This window comes from Xenopus laevis, chromosome 1L (genome assembly GCF_017654675.1).
Source record: "Xenopus laevis strain J_2021 chromosome 1L, Xenopus_laevis_v10.1, whole genome shotgun sequence".
Classification (NCBI taxonomy): Eukaryota; Metazoa; Chordata; class Amphibia; order Anura; family Pipidae; genus Xenopus; species Xenopus laevis.
The window spans coordinates 186609700-186628015 of NC_054371.1; the positions used below are offsets into that span (position 1 = coordinate 186609700).

General features: G+C 40.3%; 1 protein-coding gene across 1 annotated transcript in view; it reads right to left on the minus strand.

Annotated features, from left to right (window-relative positions):
* Positions 1–1578: 1578 nt before the first annotated feature.
* lvrn.L (laeverin L homeolog) overlaps positions 1579–18316 on the minus strand; it is a 40322-nt gene continuing 23584 nt past the window's right edge. Inside the window, exons 14-20 of the mRNA XM_018264282.2 lie at positions 16975–17122; positions 14322–14416; positions 13072–13182; positions 9287–9451; positions 7468–7599; positions 7145–7232; positions 1579–1894 (exon numbers count right to left, since the gene is read on the minus strand). Of these exons, the coding sequence (XP_018119771.1) occupies positions 1736–1894; positions 7145–7232; positions 7468–7599; positions 9287–9451; positions 13072–13182; positions 14322–14416; positions 16975–17122 (898 nt within the window). The 3' untranslated portion in view covers positions 1579–1735. The remainder of the gene's footprint in view (positions 1895–7144; positions 7233–7467; positions 7600–9286; positions 9452–13071; positions 13183–14321; positions 14417–16974; positions 17123–18316) is intronic.

Genomic DNA, 18316 nt, shown 5'->3' on the forward strand with positions numbered 1-18316 from the left:
GATATTACATGAACTCTGATCATGTCACCATCCTCCACCCCTAATTGTTTAAGGTTAAATATATGCTATATACAGTATATACTATAGCCACAGTTTTATTTTAGTTTTTTTATGAACATTCAGTAAAGCATTATCACAGTTTATATCATTATATGTATATATACCTGTTGTTTGCATGTATTTTTCAAAACTTGGGTGTAGCAATATGAGCCTATGACGTGCTGGCTCCTGCAGTTCATTTCTATCGTTCACTGCCAGTACAGTATGTTACATTCCTTTCCAATGTAGCAAAGAACTGCAGTGGGCCAAGTCCAGTGCAAAAACAAGTCATATGTGTTTATTGGCTCATAAGCACACACAAATGGTAGTGTTGTGGGCCAGCTTAGAAAATCTATCACTCCCAGGCTGTCTTGAAACTGAGGCTGCCAGATTTATATTCTTATTAACCAATAATAAACACCTCGGCTGCATGTTTCTCTGAGTGCTGCATAACTCTACTTCTAATTACTCCCTACGGGAGTAGGGGACTGTACCTGCTAGCACCATAGCACCATAGCACCACACCTACACACCAGCTGAGCACTTCATTCCTTTCCAATATCTGGCTTTAAGGCCACAGATACCTTTTCTGTTGTCTCATAGCTTTTAGATTTTATTTTAATTTGCACAGGTTCATGTATAGCTGACCCCACGGCTCATGATAACACAAAAGGGCATAATATACCTCTAGGGTTTCGGCTAATCTGTGAATCACATTGATGACATCTTTGCCATTTTTTTCATGGTTTGGGCCCTCCCTATGGTTCTTTTAAGTTTTACCCATTGTCTATAAAGGTTTTCATTCGTCCAGTTCATGACATACGATATCTAGTAATGATACAGTAACTTTTTGGGGGTTATTTACTAAAATCTGAATTTATCAAATTTATTTATTAAAGAAAGCTCAACCAAACTCCCATCCATGATTTTGCCTTATTTATCATTAAAATAACTTGAATATATCAGATTGGGGAAAATCTCAAATATATTGAGTGAAAACCCAAGTCGTGCTATTTTTTTCTGACTTTTCTCTCGAATCGTTCGTTATTGTCCAAAATCCCCAAATTGTTCAGGTTATCGGGCTAAACCCAGCAAACCACAATATCTTCAAATTGGGATAGGGACATCTGCCATTGACTTATACATGACCTCGACAGGTTTGAGAGGACGGATTTTTGGATTTGGGCTTTTTGCAGCATCAGGGTATAATAAATCTTGAAAAGTTTTTTTTTCCACAAAAAATTCAAGTTTTTGCCCCAAAAAACCCTGACCAGAAAAATTCAAGTTTTAGTAAATAACCAACTTTGAGTATTTGAAGATGTTTCACCACCGGTGCAAACTGTATCTTCAGTTCAACTGTATGGTAGAGAATTTCATTGTAAATGCTTTCCAATTCTGAATACGACCTTTATAAGTGAGAGCAAGAATAAGAAAGAGAGGCTGTATTTATCCTACAGCTTTAGAGGACCATTGCATGTCTGTTCATGCTGTATTTAAGTTGAGTAAGACGTTTTCTGTAAGACGAATAGATCAAAAGTATAAATCAGGATGAATTTATTCAATTTAATTACTTTCGCACAAGCTGGAAAAATATATTTATACACTAAATACTCTGCTGTTGAATTGAAAAATATTTATATACAGGTGGTTTTTTGAAAGCTATTAACAGTTGCAGGTGGTTCAAAATGGGACGCACTCAGATCTTGGCTTCATCTGTATTACTCTGTAGCCAAGTGAGTATTTCATTGTTTATTTTACTCGCCCAGCCCAGGCTCTTTGTCCTTTTGTTCTCGACCTGCTCCAGTATTCTTTCCCTTTGATTTTCATTGATTGTAGTATTGATGAACAGCTGTATCTAAAATTGATAAATAAATAATTCACATTGTGCATTCATTTGTTATTAAAAAATGCGATAGTGAGATGTACAGAAAAATATTTAACCACCTCGTAAAGTGTAGATGTAATTTAATAAGTGTATTTTATTGTTTGATTACTTGTTATAGGTTTAAATCACTAGATGGTGCTGTTAGTGCAGATTAAGGGGAGACCTGATGATGCCAAGTGTCTAAACACCAACACTTCAGGTGAGAGCTCAGATATACAACATGTTGAAAGGGATTCTGTCATGATTTTTATGATGTAGTTTTTATTTAAAATGCAAATAATTGACTCTACGATATACAATTTAATTCCTGAACCAGCAAGTGTATTTTTTAGTTGTAATATTGGTGTGTAGGCAGCCAATATAATGTAGGTAATTTTGCCTGGTCATGTGCTTTCAGATAGAGCCAATGCTGCACTATGGAACTGCTTTCTGGCAGGCTGGTGTTTCTCCTACTCAATATAACTGAATGTGTCACAGTGGGACCTTTTACTATTGAGTGCAGTTCTTATATCTACCAAGCAGCTGTTATCTTGTGTTAAGGTGACCATATACGGGCCGATAAAAATTGCTGACAGACCGCGTCGACAGCTTATTGACCTGTGTATGGGGCCCTCCGACGGGCTTCCCCAGTCGATATCAGGCCGACTAAAAATCTGACTAAAAATCCCGTTGGATCGCGGACTGCATCTGTTCATTGATGCAGTCCCGCGATCCGACCGCCTGTTTACCCATCGTTATGATCCGATCTTGGGCCCTAGGATCTACGATCGGATCAGCCGATATTACCCACCTCAATGTGGGCATATCGGGCGAGATTCGCTCGTTTGGTGACATCTCTCAGTGTATGGCCACCTTTAGGGAGCTGCTATCTGGTTACCTTCCCATTGTTCTGTTGTTAGGTGCTGGTGGGAAAAAGGGAGTTGGGTGATATCACACCAACTTGCAGTACAGCAGTAAAGAGTGACTGAAGTTTATCAGAGCTCAAGTCACATTACTGGGGGTAGCTGGGAAACTGACAATATGTCTAGCCCAGGGGTGCCCAAAGGGTAGATCAGGAGATCAGTAGATCTCAAGACACTGGCAACAAACAGCATGTCTATATCATCCTCCTATTTTATGCTTTTCATTGTGATATTAATTCTGTTATGGTTACATTAGAAATATTTATTTGCTAAATATAGTTATATACGTTTTCTCAGAAATCAATGTTTAAGTAATATTTTCCATGGAACAGATTGCTAATAGTGATATTATGGATGTAGACTATAATGGGATAACATCACTACAAGTAGACCCTGCATCAGTAAAGTATGGCCACTCCTGGTCTAGCCCCAGGTCAGATTTCAAAATTAAATATAGAAAATTCTGTTTGCTCTTTTGAGAAATGGATTTCAGTGCAGAATTTCAGTGCCCGATTAAAGGTTCTACCTTGTTCCTGGGTGCACTATATACTACTGATTATTGATTCCAGATCCTGACCTCGGCCTGTTTCACTGACTATTGAATCTTTGCTGCCTGAACTGACCCTCCCTGTGGCATCGGCGTGTATTACAAAGGTTTAATTCAGCCAGAGCACAATAAAATGTGTTATTTTCCAGAGTATACCATGTTACCACCGTTTGCACTTTTTTTAATCACATGTAAAGCTGGGATTTGCGGCTGGTGTTTATCTTACAATCTGGATTTTATTTACTGTATTACCTTATTCATAGCACTGAAATATGTCCAATGTATGGAATGTGCACTTGGCATTTAAAGTGTGCAGCTTTAATACAGGCATTAATACTATTAATAATATTGAGCAAAGAGAGGTGAGAAGGGAATGATATGAAATCAGCTAGTTTTGTAGGAGAAGCACAAAGGCACACATTTCTATGGCTAGACACTGACATAAGTTTGTGTGCAAAATTTTCCTATACATAAAATATGCACAGATCCCCTATTAAATCTCCTCTTCCCCCCCCTTTATTTAGTTTTCATCAACTGTAGGAATGAAGATTTACAATACTGGTTGCCAACATATCTTTAATCATGAACATTGCTCTCTGTGGTGCAAAAGTGGAAACTCTTTGGACATTGGAGGCTTTATAGAAATATGCCCAATATTTATGGTGGAACTGCTGCTAGATATACAGCCACGCACAGCCAGTAGTCTCAGGAGAATTAAGCTTAAGCATCTACCTGATGCTGCACGAAAAAATTTTAAGACAATGAGCAAAACAACATTTCAAGGGGCGTCTACATCTCCGTCAGGTCCCTGTTGTGCTAAAGCTTTATTCTCCAAGGACAACTATTCATCACATCTAGATTGCTAGAAACCACTAGCCTGAATGAGAATTCTTCATCCTCCTGCTTCAAATGTGCTAACACTATGTACCAGAGCATGGCACACAAAAATAATGCAAAGCGCAGAAAAATATGTATTAAAAAAAACATCGCAAATCGCAGCAGTGGTATAAAAACTGCACGCATGACCTCAGTGAATATAGAAAACTAGGGCTCATTTAGATCCCCAAAAGCAACGAGGAAGTGCAATTTTGAGCACCATTGGCAGGTACAATGCAGCTTTTTCCCCCCAGAAATTCAGCATTTCCGTTGTTTGGCATGTGATTGACACTCACTATTCTTTAGACAGAAATGCGCTCTGCCCATAGACATAGTGCACAGAGGGAACTATGGAGCTACTGCCTGGTCTGGGGTGGAGGTAGCACCAGTGTTCATATTCATGAATACAGTAGGTGCAGAAGTGCTTGATTTGGAACAGGAAGGCAGTGCCCGCAAGCATAACTGTAAGGAAGCACAAGGACCATTAATAAATAGGGTTTAGCACGCAACTGGCTGCAGGGAAATTTCCATGTTGTGGTTGAAAATGAGCCCCACTCGCTATTAACCTCAAGAACCCTGCACAGTAATAGGGATGTAGCGAACGGCGGAAAAAATGTTCGCGAACATATTCGCGAACTTGCGTCCAAAAAATGCGAACGGTTCGCGAACGTCTCGAACCCCATAGACTTCAATGGGAAGGCGAATTTTAAAAGCTAGAAAAGACATTTCTGGCCAGAAAAATGATTTTAAAGTTGTTTAAAGGGTGCAACGACCTGGACAGTGGCATGCCAGAGGGGGATCAAGGGCAAAAATGTATCTGAAAAATAAATTGTTGACACAGCGCTGCGTTTTGTGCTGTAAAGGGCAGAAATCACACTACGTCACTCAGGTGATGTTTCTGGACACGGAATGTGAAAAAGCTCACACAGCTAGGTGGCACATGGTTAAAGACTGGGCAAACAATGCCTGCAAGGGCAACGTATACAGTAGTGGATACGGAATATATTATTGCTGCTGTAAAAACATCACTCAGGTGATGTTTACGGACACGGAATTATTATTGTTATTTAGACAGAATGTGAAAAAGCTCACACAGCTAGGTGGCACTTGCATACCTCCCAACTGTCCCTCTTTTGACCACTCAACCCCCTGTCCCTCTTTTGTACTGGAAAGTCCCTCTTTTCTCTGCACTGAACAGCCAGAAAAAAAACTGTTTCTAACTTAATTGGCTTTTGGCAGAGAGCTCAGAACAGCTAACAGGTGCAAATAAGATACTTTGTAACAATTTTGACTCTGGTTGGTGCTGGTGGTGGTGAACTACTAGGAGGAGCAGCACACCAGTCCCTATTTTCTCTGCACTGAACAGCCAGAAAAAAAACAGTTTCTAACTTAATTAGCTTTTGGCAGAGAGCTCAGAACAGCTAACAGGTGCAAATAAGATACTTTGTAACAATTTTGACTCTGGTTGGTGCTGGTAGTGGTGAACTACTAGGAGGAGCAGCACACCAGTCCCATTTCCCAACACAGCTAGACTAATAGCACTGGGCTCTTATAGTAGCAAAGTAAAAAAACAAAAAATAAAATAAAAGCAGTCCTTACAAGGACTATTGGGTTATTACAGCAGTCAGCAGATGAGATCAGAAGCAGTGCCCACAGCAGCTACATACAGAGCACTGCAGTAGAAGGTAGATTACTAGTCAGCAAAGCTAACTAACCTAAACTCACTGTCCCTCAAATCCCTGCAGAGTTCTGTCCCTACAATACAGAGCAGTATCAAGTAGATTACTAGCCAGCAAAGTTACTATCAACTGTCCCTCAAATCACTAAACAGCTCTCTCCCTACACTAGCTCTTCCAAGCACACACAGGCAGAATGAAAAAACGCTGCAGGGCTTCAGTTTATATATGGAAGGGGAGTGGTCCAGGGGGTGTGGGGGTGGTCCAGGAGGGAGAGCTTCCTGATTGGCTGCCATGTATCTGCTGGTCTGGGATGAGAGGGCAAAAATAAGCGCCAGCTAAGGCGAACCCAAATTGGCGAACGTCGCGCGACGTTCGCGAACATTCGGCGGACGCGAACGGCCGATGTTCGCGCGAATTAGTTCGCGGGCGAACAGTCGGCGACATCCCTACACAGTAAATCCCTGTGGTGTGCTTGTAGAGAGACCATAACCAAAACCAAAAAGTATTCATGTGGGGAGTTTGACACATTCCTATTGAAGGAACCAGAACACCAAAAAATGAAAGTGTTTTAAAGTAATGAAAATATTGTGAACTATTGCCCTGCACTGGTAAGACTGATCTGTTTGCTTCAGAAACGCTACTACTGTAGTTCATATAAACAAGCTGCTGTGTAGCAATGGTGGAAATTGAAAAAAGGCTGTATGGCACAGGATAAATAATGGATAACAGATAACATTATGTTCTACAGAGCTTACACAGTAGCAAACACAGTAGTCTTACCAGTGCAGGGCAACACTGCATTATATTTGTATTACTTTAAAACAATTTAATTTTTTGATGTTACTGGTCCTATAAATAAATATATAGTGAATAAAGTACCCCCTTTTGTAAAATATAAGGATATTATAAGTTACCGAGGAGTGTTTTTATACAGGTCATGGAACTCCAAGGTAACTTCTAATATCCTCATATTTTGCAACTGGGGGTACTTTATTTATTATAATACACAAATTTCGGTGAGTCGTGTGACAGAAATGACATCAGAACTCACCGTTTATAACTGATGACATCAGAACTCACCGTTTATAAGGATATAATTTACAAGATATTCATGGCTTTTGTGTATTATATATATATATACACTGCATATATTCTGTATATATTCATAGATGTGTGTGTTTTATAAGGTACAACTTTGCCAGAGCCAGATACCTACCTCCTGGAATTGTAAATCTGAAGTCGCTTTTGATGCAAAAGTCGGTAATAACACATTGTAAAAGTCGACAGCATCTCTTGGCCCAAAACTAAAAGAAAAAAAATATATGACTACAAATTTATATTCTATTGAGGGGCAGCCCACACAACACTGGGGTGAGAGAGGAAAAGCCCAGTGCAAGAATCTCCCACTCAGATCAGGAATTCCCTGCTGCACATCTATCAGTAAACATGAATCTAGTACTTTTACAACACAGAGATACAGGCTACAAAACAGCAATATATAAATTTTTTGCTTTTACCTAATACTTAAATAACACTTACATATCTTTTATGCGCTGCCAGTTTTCTTTCAAAAACTCCCATGCTATGTGTCTTCCTATTTCAGTTTTGATGACATCGAGAAAGATTGTGAAAGTTGAGGATTTATACATATCCAAAGAATATTGTAAGTACCTGAAAGAGACAGAACTTCAATATTATGCTGTATATCTGCATATCAAGAAACTGCGCCGGCCAGGGGTTACTTCTGAGCGAGCATCACGGAGCAATCTTCTTCCCGCTTCTTCTTTCTTTGTGTTGGTGCGCATGTGCAGTAGAGTGAAAAGCTTACTATTGGTTTGGGTCATTGACAAAAAGATGAAGTGGAAGTTGAGGATTGCTCTATGGTGTCAAGGAGAAGAACCTCCATGGGGTTCCCAAACCTTTGGCATCCCCCAGTTATTTCACCTTTTCCTTTAAGAGAGTCTTGAAAAACAGTAGGGCTCATTTATTAACTTCGCTCAGGGCAGATTGGTTTGCACAGTGAATATATTTGCCCTGCACATGGTTATATTTATAAAGCTGAATAAGAGTGTGCAAACAGAATTGCTATAAGAGCTTTTTAAATATGGCAAAAATCGCAAATTGCGAATAATATTATGTGTACACCCTGCGCTTGAATAACGCCACAACTTTGGTGGCAGAGAAAATATTCGCAAAACTGTCAACGCTATTTTCACGCACAACAACCTCGCCCAGTGGGCGCCCTCACGCAAACACCAGTCTCATTTGCGAACCATTTGCGAAAATTTATTCTCAATGTAAATTCGCAAAAACCGAAAAGACGGGCACAGCAGTGCAATATTTTAGCGTTCAGGAAAAAACATGGGCAATACATCCATTTGCGAATAAATACGCGAAGCGCAAACTTTATAAATGACCCCCAGTGACTCTTGTTTCCAGCGACTCCCACTATTACAGAGGTGCTAACAGGGGCATTACAATATACAGTGCCTGGGTCTAATGGCCTTTCGCCCACAATAAATCAAAGCCAGAATGATATAGATATTAGGGATGCACCGAATCCACTATTTTGGATTCAGCCGAACCCCCGAATCCTACACGCAAAATTTGACCGAATATCGAACCAAATCGTAATTTGCATAGGCAAATTAGGGGTGGGAAGGGGAAAACATTTTTTACTTCCTTGTTTTGTGACTAAAAGTCAAGCGATTTTCCAAATATGCAAATTAGGATTCGGTTTGGCCGGGCAGAAGGATTCAGCTGAATCCTGCTGAATCCTGCTGAAAAAGGCCGAATCCTAGCCTAATCCCGAACCAAATCCTGGATTCAGTGCATCCCTAATAGATATGTATATATATTATATATGTATGTGTTCTCTACTTGACAATTGGTCTAATTCTGTTTATTACATGTATGTATTGTGTGTCTATCTATCTTTACACACACAATTACAGAATGTCATTTTTGAACGTGTGTGTTGTTGAATGGAGCCAATGAAACAGAGCCATGCCAAGCAATGAATGGCTTAAATTGAATGGGATGAAGTCTGCCCTCCAAGCAAGTTCAAATGCAGTGGATCCTAGTGTATATTCTGGGACTCACCATTCTATACCCACAGAGTTACCCCCAGAATACTATAGCCATATGTATATTTGCTCATTCATTTCAGCTTGAGAAGTGGCAGCAGAAACTATTGGTACTGCTACAACTGTCATACACTCAATTTTCTTCATGCTTTTAAATACGTATTGCTATATGGATTAAAAGACAAAAAACTGAATACATTTTAAAAAAGCAGCTTGCTACAGCTTCTTAGATATGTCTAAAACTATTTCATTCTCTAATGTTTCCTTCTTACCGGTGAAGGAGCCAAGGCTCCTTGGTGCAGCTCAAGGCATGAAACAAGAAGTCTCTCTCAATTTCTTCTGATTTATTAACCATTTCCCATGCAAAGTCCCATTCTTTTTCACCACCATTGGCAATGGCATAGCAGCAGATGGGGTTTCTGATGGACTCTGGTATGCTGAAGGGTATGACACAATGAATTCATTACTTGCGTATTTCCTTACATTTCTATAGCATTATACTTGCTAGTTCTGCCAGTTAGGAAATTATTAATACACACGGAATTTCCCAGCATTGTTTGCACAGTGCAGCCTGAAGTCACTAGATGGCACACGTAGCATTTAAAAAATACAGAGCAGGATATCTCTGCAGAGCCAAATGATCATTAAGACTTTGCAGAACTAACACTTTATGGTCTCTACTAACACATGAACAGTGTAGCCTCCCTTTTCCTGGACTAGGACTTTGATGTATTGTACAAACATATGCAGGTATGGGGTTTATTATCCAGAATGCTTGGGACCTGGAGTTTTCTGGATAAGGGATATATTTCTTAATTTGGACCACCATACCTCACAGCTGCTAAAAATATTTTAAACATTAAATACATTTTATAGGGTTGTTTTGCTAGCATTACAGTTTCATGCAACTTAGTGACCATCAAGTACAAGGTACTGTTTTACTACTACCGATAAAAAGGAAATCCTGCTTAAAAATTAGAATTATTTGCTTAAAATTGAGTCTATGGGAGATGGCCTTCCTGTAACTTGAAGCTTTCTGGATAAAGGATCCTATACAGTTACATAAATAAATTGGGATGAAAAAAGACCAAAATCCATCAAGTTCTGCCCCTCCAAATGATATCCAGCATCCATAAATACCCCACAATCACACTGACCCCTCCATACACTCACATAAACACTGTATACCAATATCTATACTCAATGGCGTAACTATAGAGGAAGCAGACCCCACAGTCGCAGGGGGGCCTGGGGAAAAGGGTGGCTTCCTCTATAGCTAACAAGAACGGTGAAGCAGAGTGCAAGTCAGGACAGAAGTTTGTGGGGAGTGGACAGGGTCAGGACAAATAGTGGGCAGAGTCAGGGCAGGAAGTGGGCAGGAGTATGGGGATCAGAGCTGGGCCCCTTCAAAGATTTTTTGCAAGGGGGCCCGGCGCACTCTAATTACGGAACTGTCTATACTAATGGTAGATTTTAGTATCACAATAGTCTTGGACATTGTGTTTCTCCAGGAAATCAGCCAAGCCACTCTTAAAAGCATTAACAGAATCAGCCATCACAACATCACCCTGCAGTGCATTCTACAACCTCACTGTCCTGACTGTGCAGAACCCCCTACGTTGCTTCAAATGAAAGTTATTTTCCTCATATTTAAAGAGGTTGGAAAAAGGTCCCCTACTATTTTTCTATAATGTCCTCTAATGTACATGAAAAGTAGAATCATGTGCGCTTTCAAGTGTCTTTTCGCCAGAGAATACAACCCCAACCTTGACAGTCTCCCTTCATTAGGGCCGGCCTTAGGCCTATTGGACCAATTGGGCCCAATAGGGCCCCGCACCTCTGGGGGCCCCGCACCACAGGGCAGCTCAGATAATATTTCCCTCAGCACATGATGCTGCCTGGCCTGCCCCCAACTTTGAGAGTCCAGCCCATCCCCAAATCCATAGGTCCAGCCAACCCTCAACTCTGATAAGACAGCCTATCCCCCAACTCCATAGGTCTAGCCTGCCCCCAACTCTCATAGGCCCAGCTTTCCTCCAACCTTGATAGGCCCTGCCTGCCCCCAATCCAACCAAGCCTGCTCCCAACCTGAATCAGCCCAGCCTGCCCCAAACTAACTGGCCCAGTCCACTCTCCTATTTCCTCCCTCTCTCTCTTACCCTGTGTGCCCCTATTTCATCCCTCTCAGTCTCTTACCTTGTCTGCCCCATTCCTTTCTATTTTCCTAAATACTTGGTGTGTCAGTAGCCAGCAACACTTTGTCTAGGGGCACCGCCAACATGGTCCCAATTGGGCACCACATTTGATAGGATCAGCCCTGCCCTTCATAATTTAAGTCTTCCATCCCTGTAACTAGTTTAGTTGCACGTCTCTGCACTCTCTCCAGTTCATTTTAATCCTCTAAAGGACTGGAGTCCAAAACTGCACTGCATACTCCAGATGAGGCCTCACCAGGGACCTATAAAGAGGCATAATTATGTTTTCATCCCTTGAGTTAATGCCCTTTTTTATGCAAGACAGAACTTTATTTGCTTTAGTAGTCACAGAATGACACTGCCCAGAATTAGACAACGTGTTATCTACAAAGACCCCAAGATCCTTCTCATTTAAGGAAACCCCCAAAACACTGCCAATTAGTGAATAACTTGCATTTATATTATTTTTGCCAAAGTGCATAACCTTGCATTTATCAACATTGAACCTCATTTTCCAGTTTGCTGCCCAGTTTTCCAATTTAGAAAATCACTCTGCAAAGTGGCAGCATCCTGCATGGAACCTATAGTTCTGCACAATTAAGTATCATCAGCAAAAATAGAAACAGTACTTTCAATGCCCACCTCCAGGTCATTAATAAACAAGTTGAAAAGCAAGGGACCTAGTACAGAGCCCTGTGGTACTCCACTAACAACACTGGTCCAATTAGAAAATGTTCCATTTACCACCACTCTTTGTAGTCTATCTTTTAGCCAGTTCTCTATCCAGGTACAAATACTATGTTCCAGGCCAACATTCCTTAATTTAACCAGTAACCTTTTGTGTGGCACTGTATCAAATGCTTTAGCAAAGTCTAAGTACATCATTCACATCCACTGCCATCCCAAAGTCGAGGTCCCTGCTCACCTTCTCATAAAAAGAAATTAAATTAGTGTGGCAAGGTGTATTATGTATAAAACCATGCTGGCACAAACTCATAGTATTATGATTTGCAATGAAGTCTTATTCCTTAATACACCTTCAAAAAGCTTTCCTACCGCTGACGTCAGACTAACGGCATATAGTTTGAGGTTGAGAATGGGATTCCATGCACTATGCTTTATTTATATATTTGTTTTATTACATGTTCCTGTACGTTAGAGCTTTCTGTATATGGGATGTGATACATGCACTTTATTTATATATTTGTTTCATTACATGTTATTTGTAAGGAAGAAGGCCTTCTGTAGGATCTATTGTTCATTACCTCAACAGTGCTTTTTTGTTTTTTTCAAAAAGCTTACCCATAACACTATTTAAGTCTCATTGACAATCAAATCACTCTGTGAAGTGGTAGCATCCTGCATGGAACTTATAGTTTATTTTAAATGGGCACTTTAAAAAAACGATAAACCATGGTGCTTGAGCCTATAAACACCTTAAATGGATTCTGTCAAGATTTTTAGCTGTAACATTGGTGTGTAGACAGCCATCTCAGGTCATTTTGCCTGGTCATGTGCTTTCAGAGTCAGCACTTCATGATGGAACTGCTTTCAGACAGGCTATTGTTATCAAAATTGCACTGATCCGACAGAGCAGTATGTAATACTACAAAGTACTGACCCATGGGCTGTTTCATGCACACAGTAAGTGTATGGAAACAATACATCACTCAACCAGCATAAAAGAACTGGCAACTTGAAATATTGGTGGTATAATGTGTAAGTGAGCTTTTCTGTCACAGGTCTTTACAGTATGGCAAGGATTATACTTCATAGCCCTGCTCAAGATTACAGATACACATATACACAAGAGAATTGTGTTTAATACAAGTGCATGCTTACTAACATATCAATGCTCTTACACATCACAGGAACAGTTTTTCATCCATGTGGCATACAGCTCATGTGCCAGCTGCAGGCAGTCTTGCAGTCCAAACGAGCATGCTGTTTCAAGAATGAGCTCAATGTGCACTCTAAAAAGGAGAATCAGAAAGATACAAATTATTGATGCACAGTACCTTAGCCTCTGTTATGTAGTATGAAACCCCTGAATTACTAACTTTTTGCATTAGTAGCCTGATAATACTTTAAAGGAGATATATAACTTAACTAAAAGAATCCCCAGTCTTGTAGGCAATAATGAATAAAATATGGTGCTGGTTTACTTTTTTAAATTACCCCTTTATTGGAGCTCCCTATAGCTCTGCTATGGCCCCTGTTCGTGTTTCAAATAAGAGGTGGGCGTGTATAATGGTCTCTGCCAGAAGCACAGTAGGTGGGGAATAACCAATCACAGCCCTGCAGTTACAAAAGCAAAGACATGCTTCAGTTCCCTAGCAGGTCAGTCTAGCTACTTCCTATCCAACAGTGCAGTGTGCTAAGTGCTGCAGACTCCCCTGCACAACCTGGGAAAGGAGGCAGCAGGAAGTTGAACCGATGGGCGGGACTAGTAAGGGTTTTGCAGTTATTTTCAGTAAATCAGCCTGAAACACCACTTTTTTTTTAACCCATTCCTTCTGTATTTACAGGAGTATAATACACTAGCACATTCTTGTTTTTCATACAATATGTCTCCTTTAAATCCCTACTTCATCCAGTTCAGCCTGATACACGTATATCTCCCACTGCCTTTTGTAAGTTTGTAATGATAAGATCAAGTGGCAACACTGCTTAGGCACTCGCATCGTTGAAATATGGATGTAAATGATTGAAATACTTATGTTCATTGGTTAAAGCTTACAGTATAGAGCTTACAGGTCTCAAAGATGCAGGTGCTCAGAGTTTATGATGAAGAGGGAGGGACAGTTTGTGGGATTGATAGTGATAGTGTCCCTTTATGTCACAAGATTCTCACAGAACGAGGACTGGCTCAATTATTGTGTCAAATACTTGTCTTCTTGGACAAGTCATCTGCCCCTTCAGAGAAATAATGAAATAATGAGCTACATGTCTAGAATGCAAATTGCAATGAGAGGACAATTGGGGCTCATTTAAACAGACTCAGGACACAACTGCAAGAGCACTAAGCAAACAAAATATCGAATGAATTCAGAACTCATATCTATAGATATATTATATATCTACAGTATATGGAATAGACTTCAGCACTTACTGTATAAAATAATCATCTGCTGCTTCATTGAAATCCGTCCGAATTAAACTTGCATATCGCTGGTATATTGGATTTATTCTTTTCAATATGTATTTCTTTTTAAAGGGAGAAAGAAAGATCATTAAGAGTTTCTCAAAGTTGAAGATAATGACACATTCTGTAGTTGGACAGGCAAAGTATGGGGTCTATTCACAGTAACACAGTAGGGGTCATTTAATGTGCAGAACACATTGTGAAATATAAATAAAAGACCATAATGCTCCATTCTTTTTGCACATTGCGTTCTGCTTGTGCAGAGTTGCCATGGGCATCTGAGGCCAGCCCCTTAAGTGCTACCTGCGTTAGGATGGACGTGTCCCTTTACAATTTTTATAGCTGCCCCACCTACTTTATTTTTATAGACCTTTTAATATATCATCATTAGCACTCAGTTAGATTAAATATCACCCAGTAGGCTGATAACACTGCAGGCAATTGTATTTGGCAAAAGTAAACCTTTGAATCCAGTTGACCACAATGCAAAATAAATGAAATTCAAGTGAAAGTCACCACCCAACTGAAATCAGTAGGGCAGTGATCCCCAACCCGTAGCTCATGAGCAACATGTTGCTCGCAGCTCCTCTTGGTGTTCCTCGCGTAAGCTTTTCCAGCCCCATACCAGTACTGTTTTACCCAGTAGATCCGACTCACTAGCCCTGTGTAATAGGAAGCATTTTAATAGATTGTGTGCCAGAGAGATCCCTTCTCCTGACTCACCATAAGAAACTTATATCACAGTTTCAGTTCAAGCACGATCCTTTCTATATAGCCAACCTTCTGAAGTACGTGTCCCGATCAGTTCTGTGAGCCTCCTGTCAAATTGATCAGTGAGTTATAACAGCGTGTTCGCAATTAGTCCTGTGAGAGAGCAGTGAGTAGGAAGCGCAGGAAGAAAATGGAGAGAAAAGATAACGCTGTTATAACTCACTGATCGATTTGACAGGAGGCTCACAGAATTGATTGGAGGAAGACGCTGGCAATTTAGAGACTATGAGGGCTAGTTGGAAAGTATCGCACTGAAACTTTTACACGTACTTCAGAAGGTTGGCTATATATAAAGGAACGTGCTTGAACTGAAACTGATATAAGCTTCTTATGGTGAGTCAGGAGAAGGGATCTCGCTGGCACACAATCTATTAAAATGCCTCCTATTACACAGGGCTAGTGAGTCGGATCTACTGGGTAAAACAGTACTGGTATGGGGCTGGAAAGAAGGGAGCGTTCTGTAGCCTAGCAATAATCTTATTGTTGGTAGAAATTATATGCTTGCATATCCAGCATTGAGCACTAATAACAGCGCAATAGTTTCTGTCCCTCCCTTCCCAGCCTCAGCACAATATTTTTCTGCCGTGCCTTGATGTTATTTGCCAGCCCACAGTGAGCCCTTCTCCCTAGTTCCTGCCATTACTGTGCCAATTCTGATAATTCCACATTCTCTGTAACTCCTGCTCCCTCACCTATTTTCTTGTTGTACAATTATTATTCCCAACTCCACATGATTACTTTGCACTAGAGTTTCAGTGCTGCCCAGTCTCCTTTGTGCCACCTGCTCATCCATCCACTTGTATCACTTCCAGGGTTGGGCCAAGGTATTTTGGCAAGGGTTTCAATCAGTGCCCCCACCTGGTCCTCCATTACCATTGCCAGAACCATCATATGCCCCCATTTGTACCTGTCCCAATGGCAGTCAATTCCTCAGATTGCCCCCAATCTGTACCTGTGCCAGCATAAGCCAAAACATCAATCATATTGTCACCCCCAAGCTGTACCTATGCCAGCCCCGTATTTGTACCTGTGCCAGCAGAAGCCAAAAATCCATCATATTGCTCTAAACATCTGTGTACCTGTGCCAGCAGCCACTATATTGACCCATATACCTGAGCCAGCAGCAGCCAATCCCACATATTGCCCCCGATCTGTACCTGTGCCAGCAGCAGCCAAAAATCCATCGTATTGCTTCTAAATATGTACCTGTGCCAGGTACATATTTAGAAGCAATACGATGGCAGGAGCCAAAAATCCATCATATTGACCCAAACATCTGTGTACCTGTGCCGGCAGACACCAAATAGCCCCATGTACCTGAGCCAGCAGCAGCCAATCCCTCATATTGCCCATCCAGATCACATTTTGAGATCCAGATCACTGCAAAATGACTTCTGGACTTTAATAGAAATCTTCAAGTTTCCCATCCTAAAAGGAACCTCACAAAGACTGAATTCCTGTTTTGGGTCAACCTACCTTTGTAAATCTGGATTTTCAGCTATAAAAATTTTAAAATCTAAATATAGAACACATTTAAATGATGATCATCTGGGAGAATGCATGAGGCTGGCTGTCACAAACTACACCCCAGATATTCAAAAACTGGCAGAAAACATACAGTGCCAGATTTCACATTGATTAATATTATATATCATTTTAATTTAGAGTATATGTTTAATATTAATAAAAATTATGTTTGCCGTACTCTTCACTTATTGTGTTGCTCACGGACAAGTTTTTCATCTGAGTTTGGCTCACAGGGTGAAAAAGGTTGGGGACCCCTGCAGTAGGGTAACCTCAGATGTGTGAGGGTTTTTTAAGTTTCATGCATACAACATTAAAACAGTACCTTAAATAGGGGGAAGTTGGTATAAGTGATTAGCGGATAATATGAAGACATCACATGTTTCAATGCCGTGTACCACACAGTGATTTCCTCTTCTTTCTCAAGGTACTTGGTTAAACTAAGTGCTGTCCCAAATTCAGTATAACCATACCTAGTCAAATGAGAACATTCATATTTATAGGGGAACTAAGAAGAAATTGTGAAATAAAAATCAATAGAACTTTTCAGTGGTTAAAGTGTTCTTTCATTCTTCCATTGTTTCAATGCAGTTTAGTTGCCAACCCAACATGTCCTCATTGCTAATGTTAAGTAAATATGGTCAGTGGAAGCCAAAAGTGCCCACTAGTAGGATAATAGTTACTACCATGATTGATGGTGGAATTTGAGAGAATACAGTAGGATTCACATGTTCGATATTAAGATATTGTGGCCCAAAGCCCTTATGCAATCTCTTCTTTCTCCAGTACTTTCCTTTCCTCTGTTAGTAGAGTAACATGGCACTAGAAAGAGTTTTTCTCCTAGGCATAACATGTGTGGCTTAACATTAATGATTATTGTCAGCATTAAAAGCCCTTAAAGCTGGGGAATGCAATGATTATTAGTCTATAAGAAGTCATTGTGAATGCATTGCTCCCAGTGTGTGGATGTGTTTATTGACCTGAGGCAATAAGTGTGAAATACTGTACTCAATGAGTTATGTATGGTCTCAAAGAACTGGAAGCCTGCATATATAATAATAATGCATTTAAAGGACAAAAATTCCTTTAAAAATAATGCACTCTAAACCTCCACTGGTAAAAAAAAATGTGTATTTGTTTCCCAAGCTATGCTATAGTTTATATATATAAGGTGCTGTGCAGCAAAAGTCACAAATGGGCAAAAAGGCACATGTTTATATAACAGATTTTAGTTCTATGAACTTTCTCTGCTGGTGGAAAAACACCAATGGAGAAAAGGTAGATAGGCATAATATCTCTCCGGTATGTGTGGACATTAGGGATGCACCAAAAACACTATTTTGGGATTCGGTCAAACCCCCAAATCCTTTTGAAAAGAATCTGCCAAATACTGAACTGAATCCTAATTTGCATATAAAAACCACGGTCGGAAATGGAAAAAGAGAACCTGAGAAAAGAGAAGTGGAATCTGCACGTCACTGCATATACAAACATTTTCTGCCCAAAATCCACCCCATGTGAGCAGTGATAGGCAGATTCAATTTCTGTAAAGTGCACACATACAGGGTGTTTAGGCATAGTGTGCCATAGGCTTTACACGGGGACAAAAAGGGGTCTTTGGTATATGTTTAAAACACTGTCGAATGAAACCCTATAATGTAAATTGC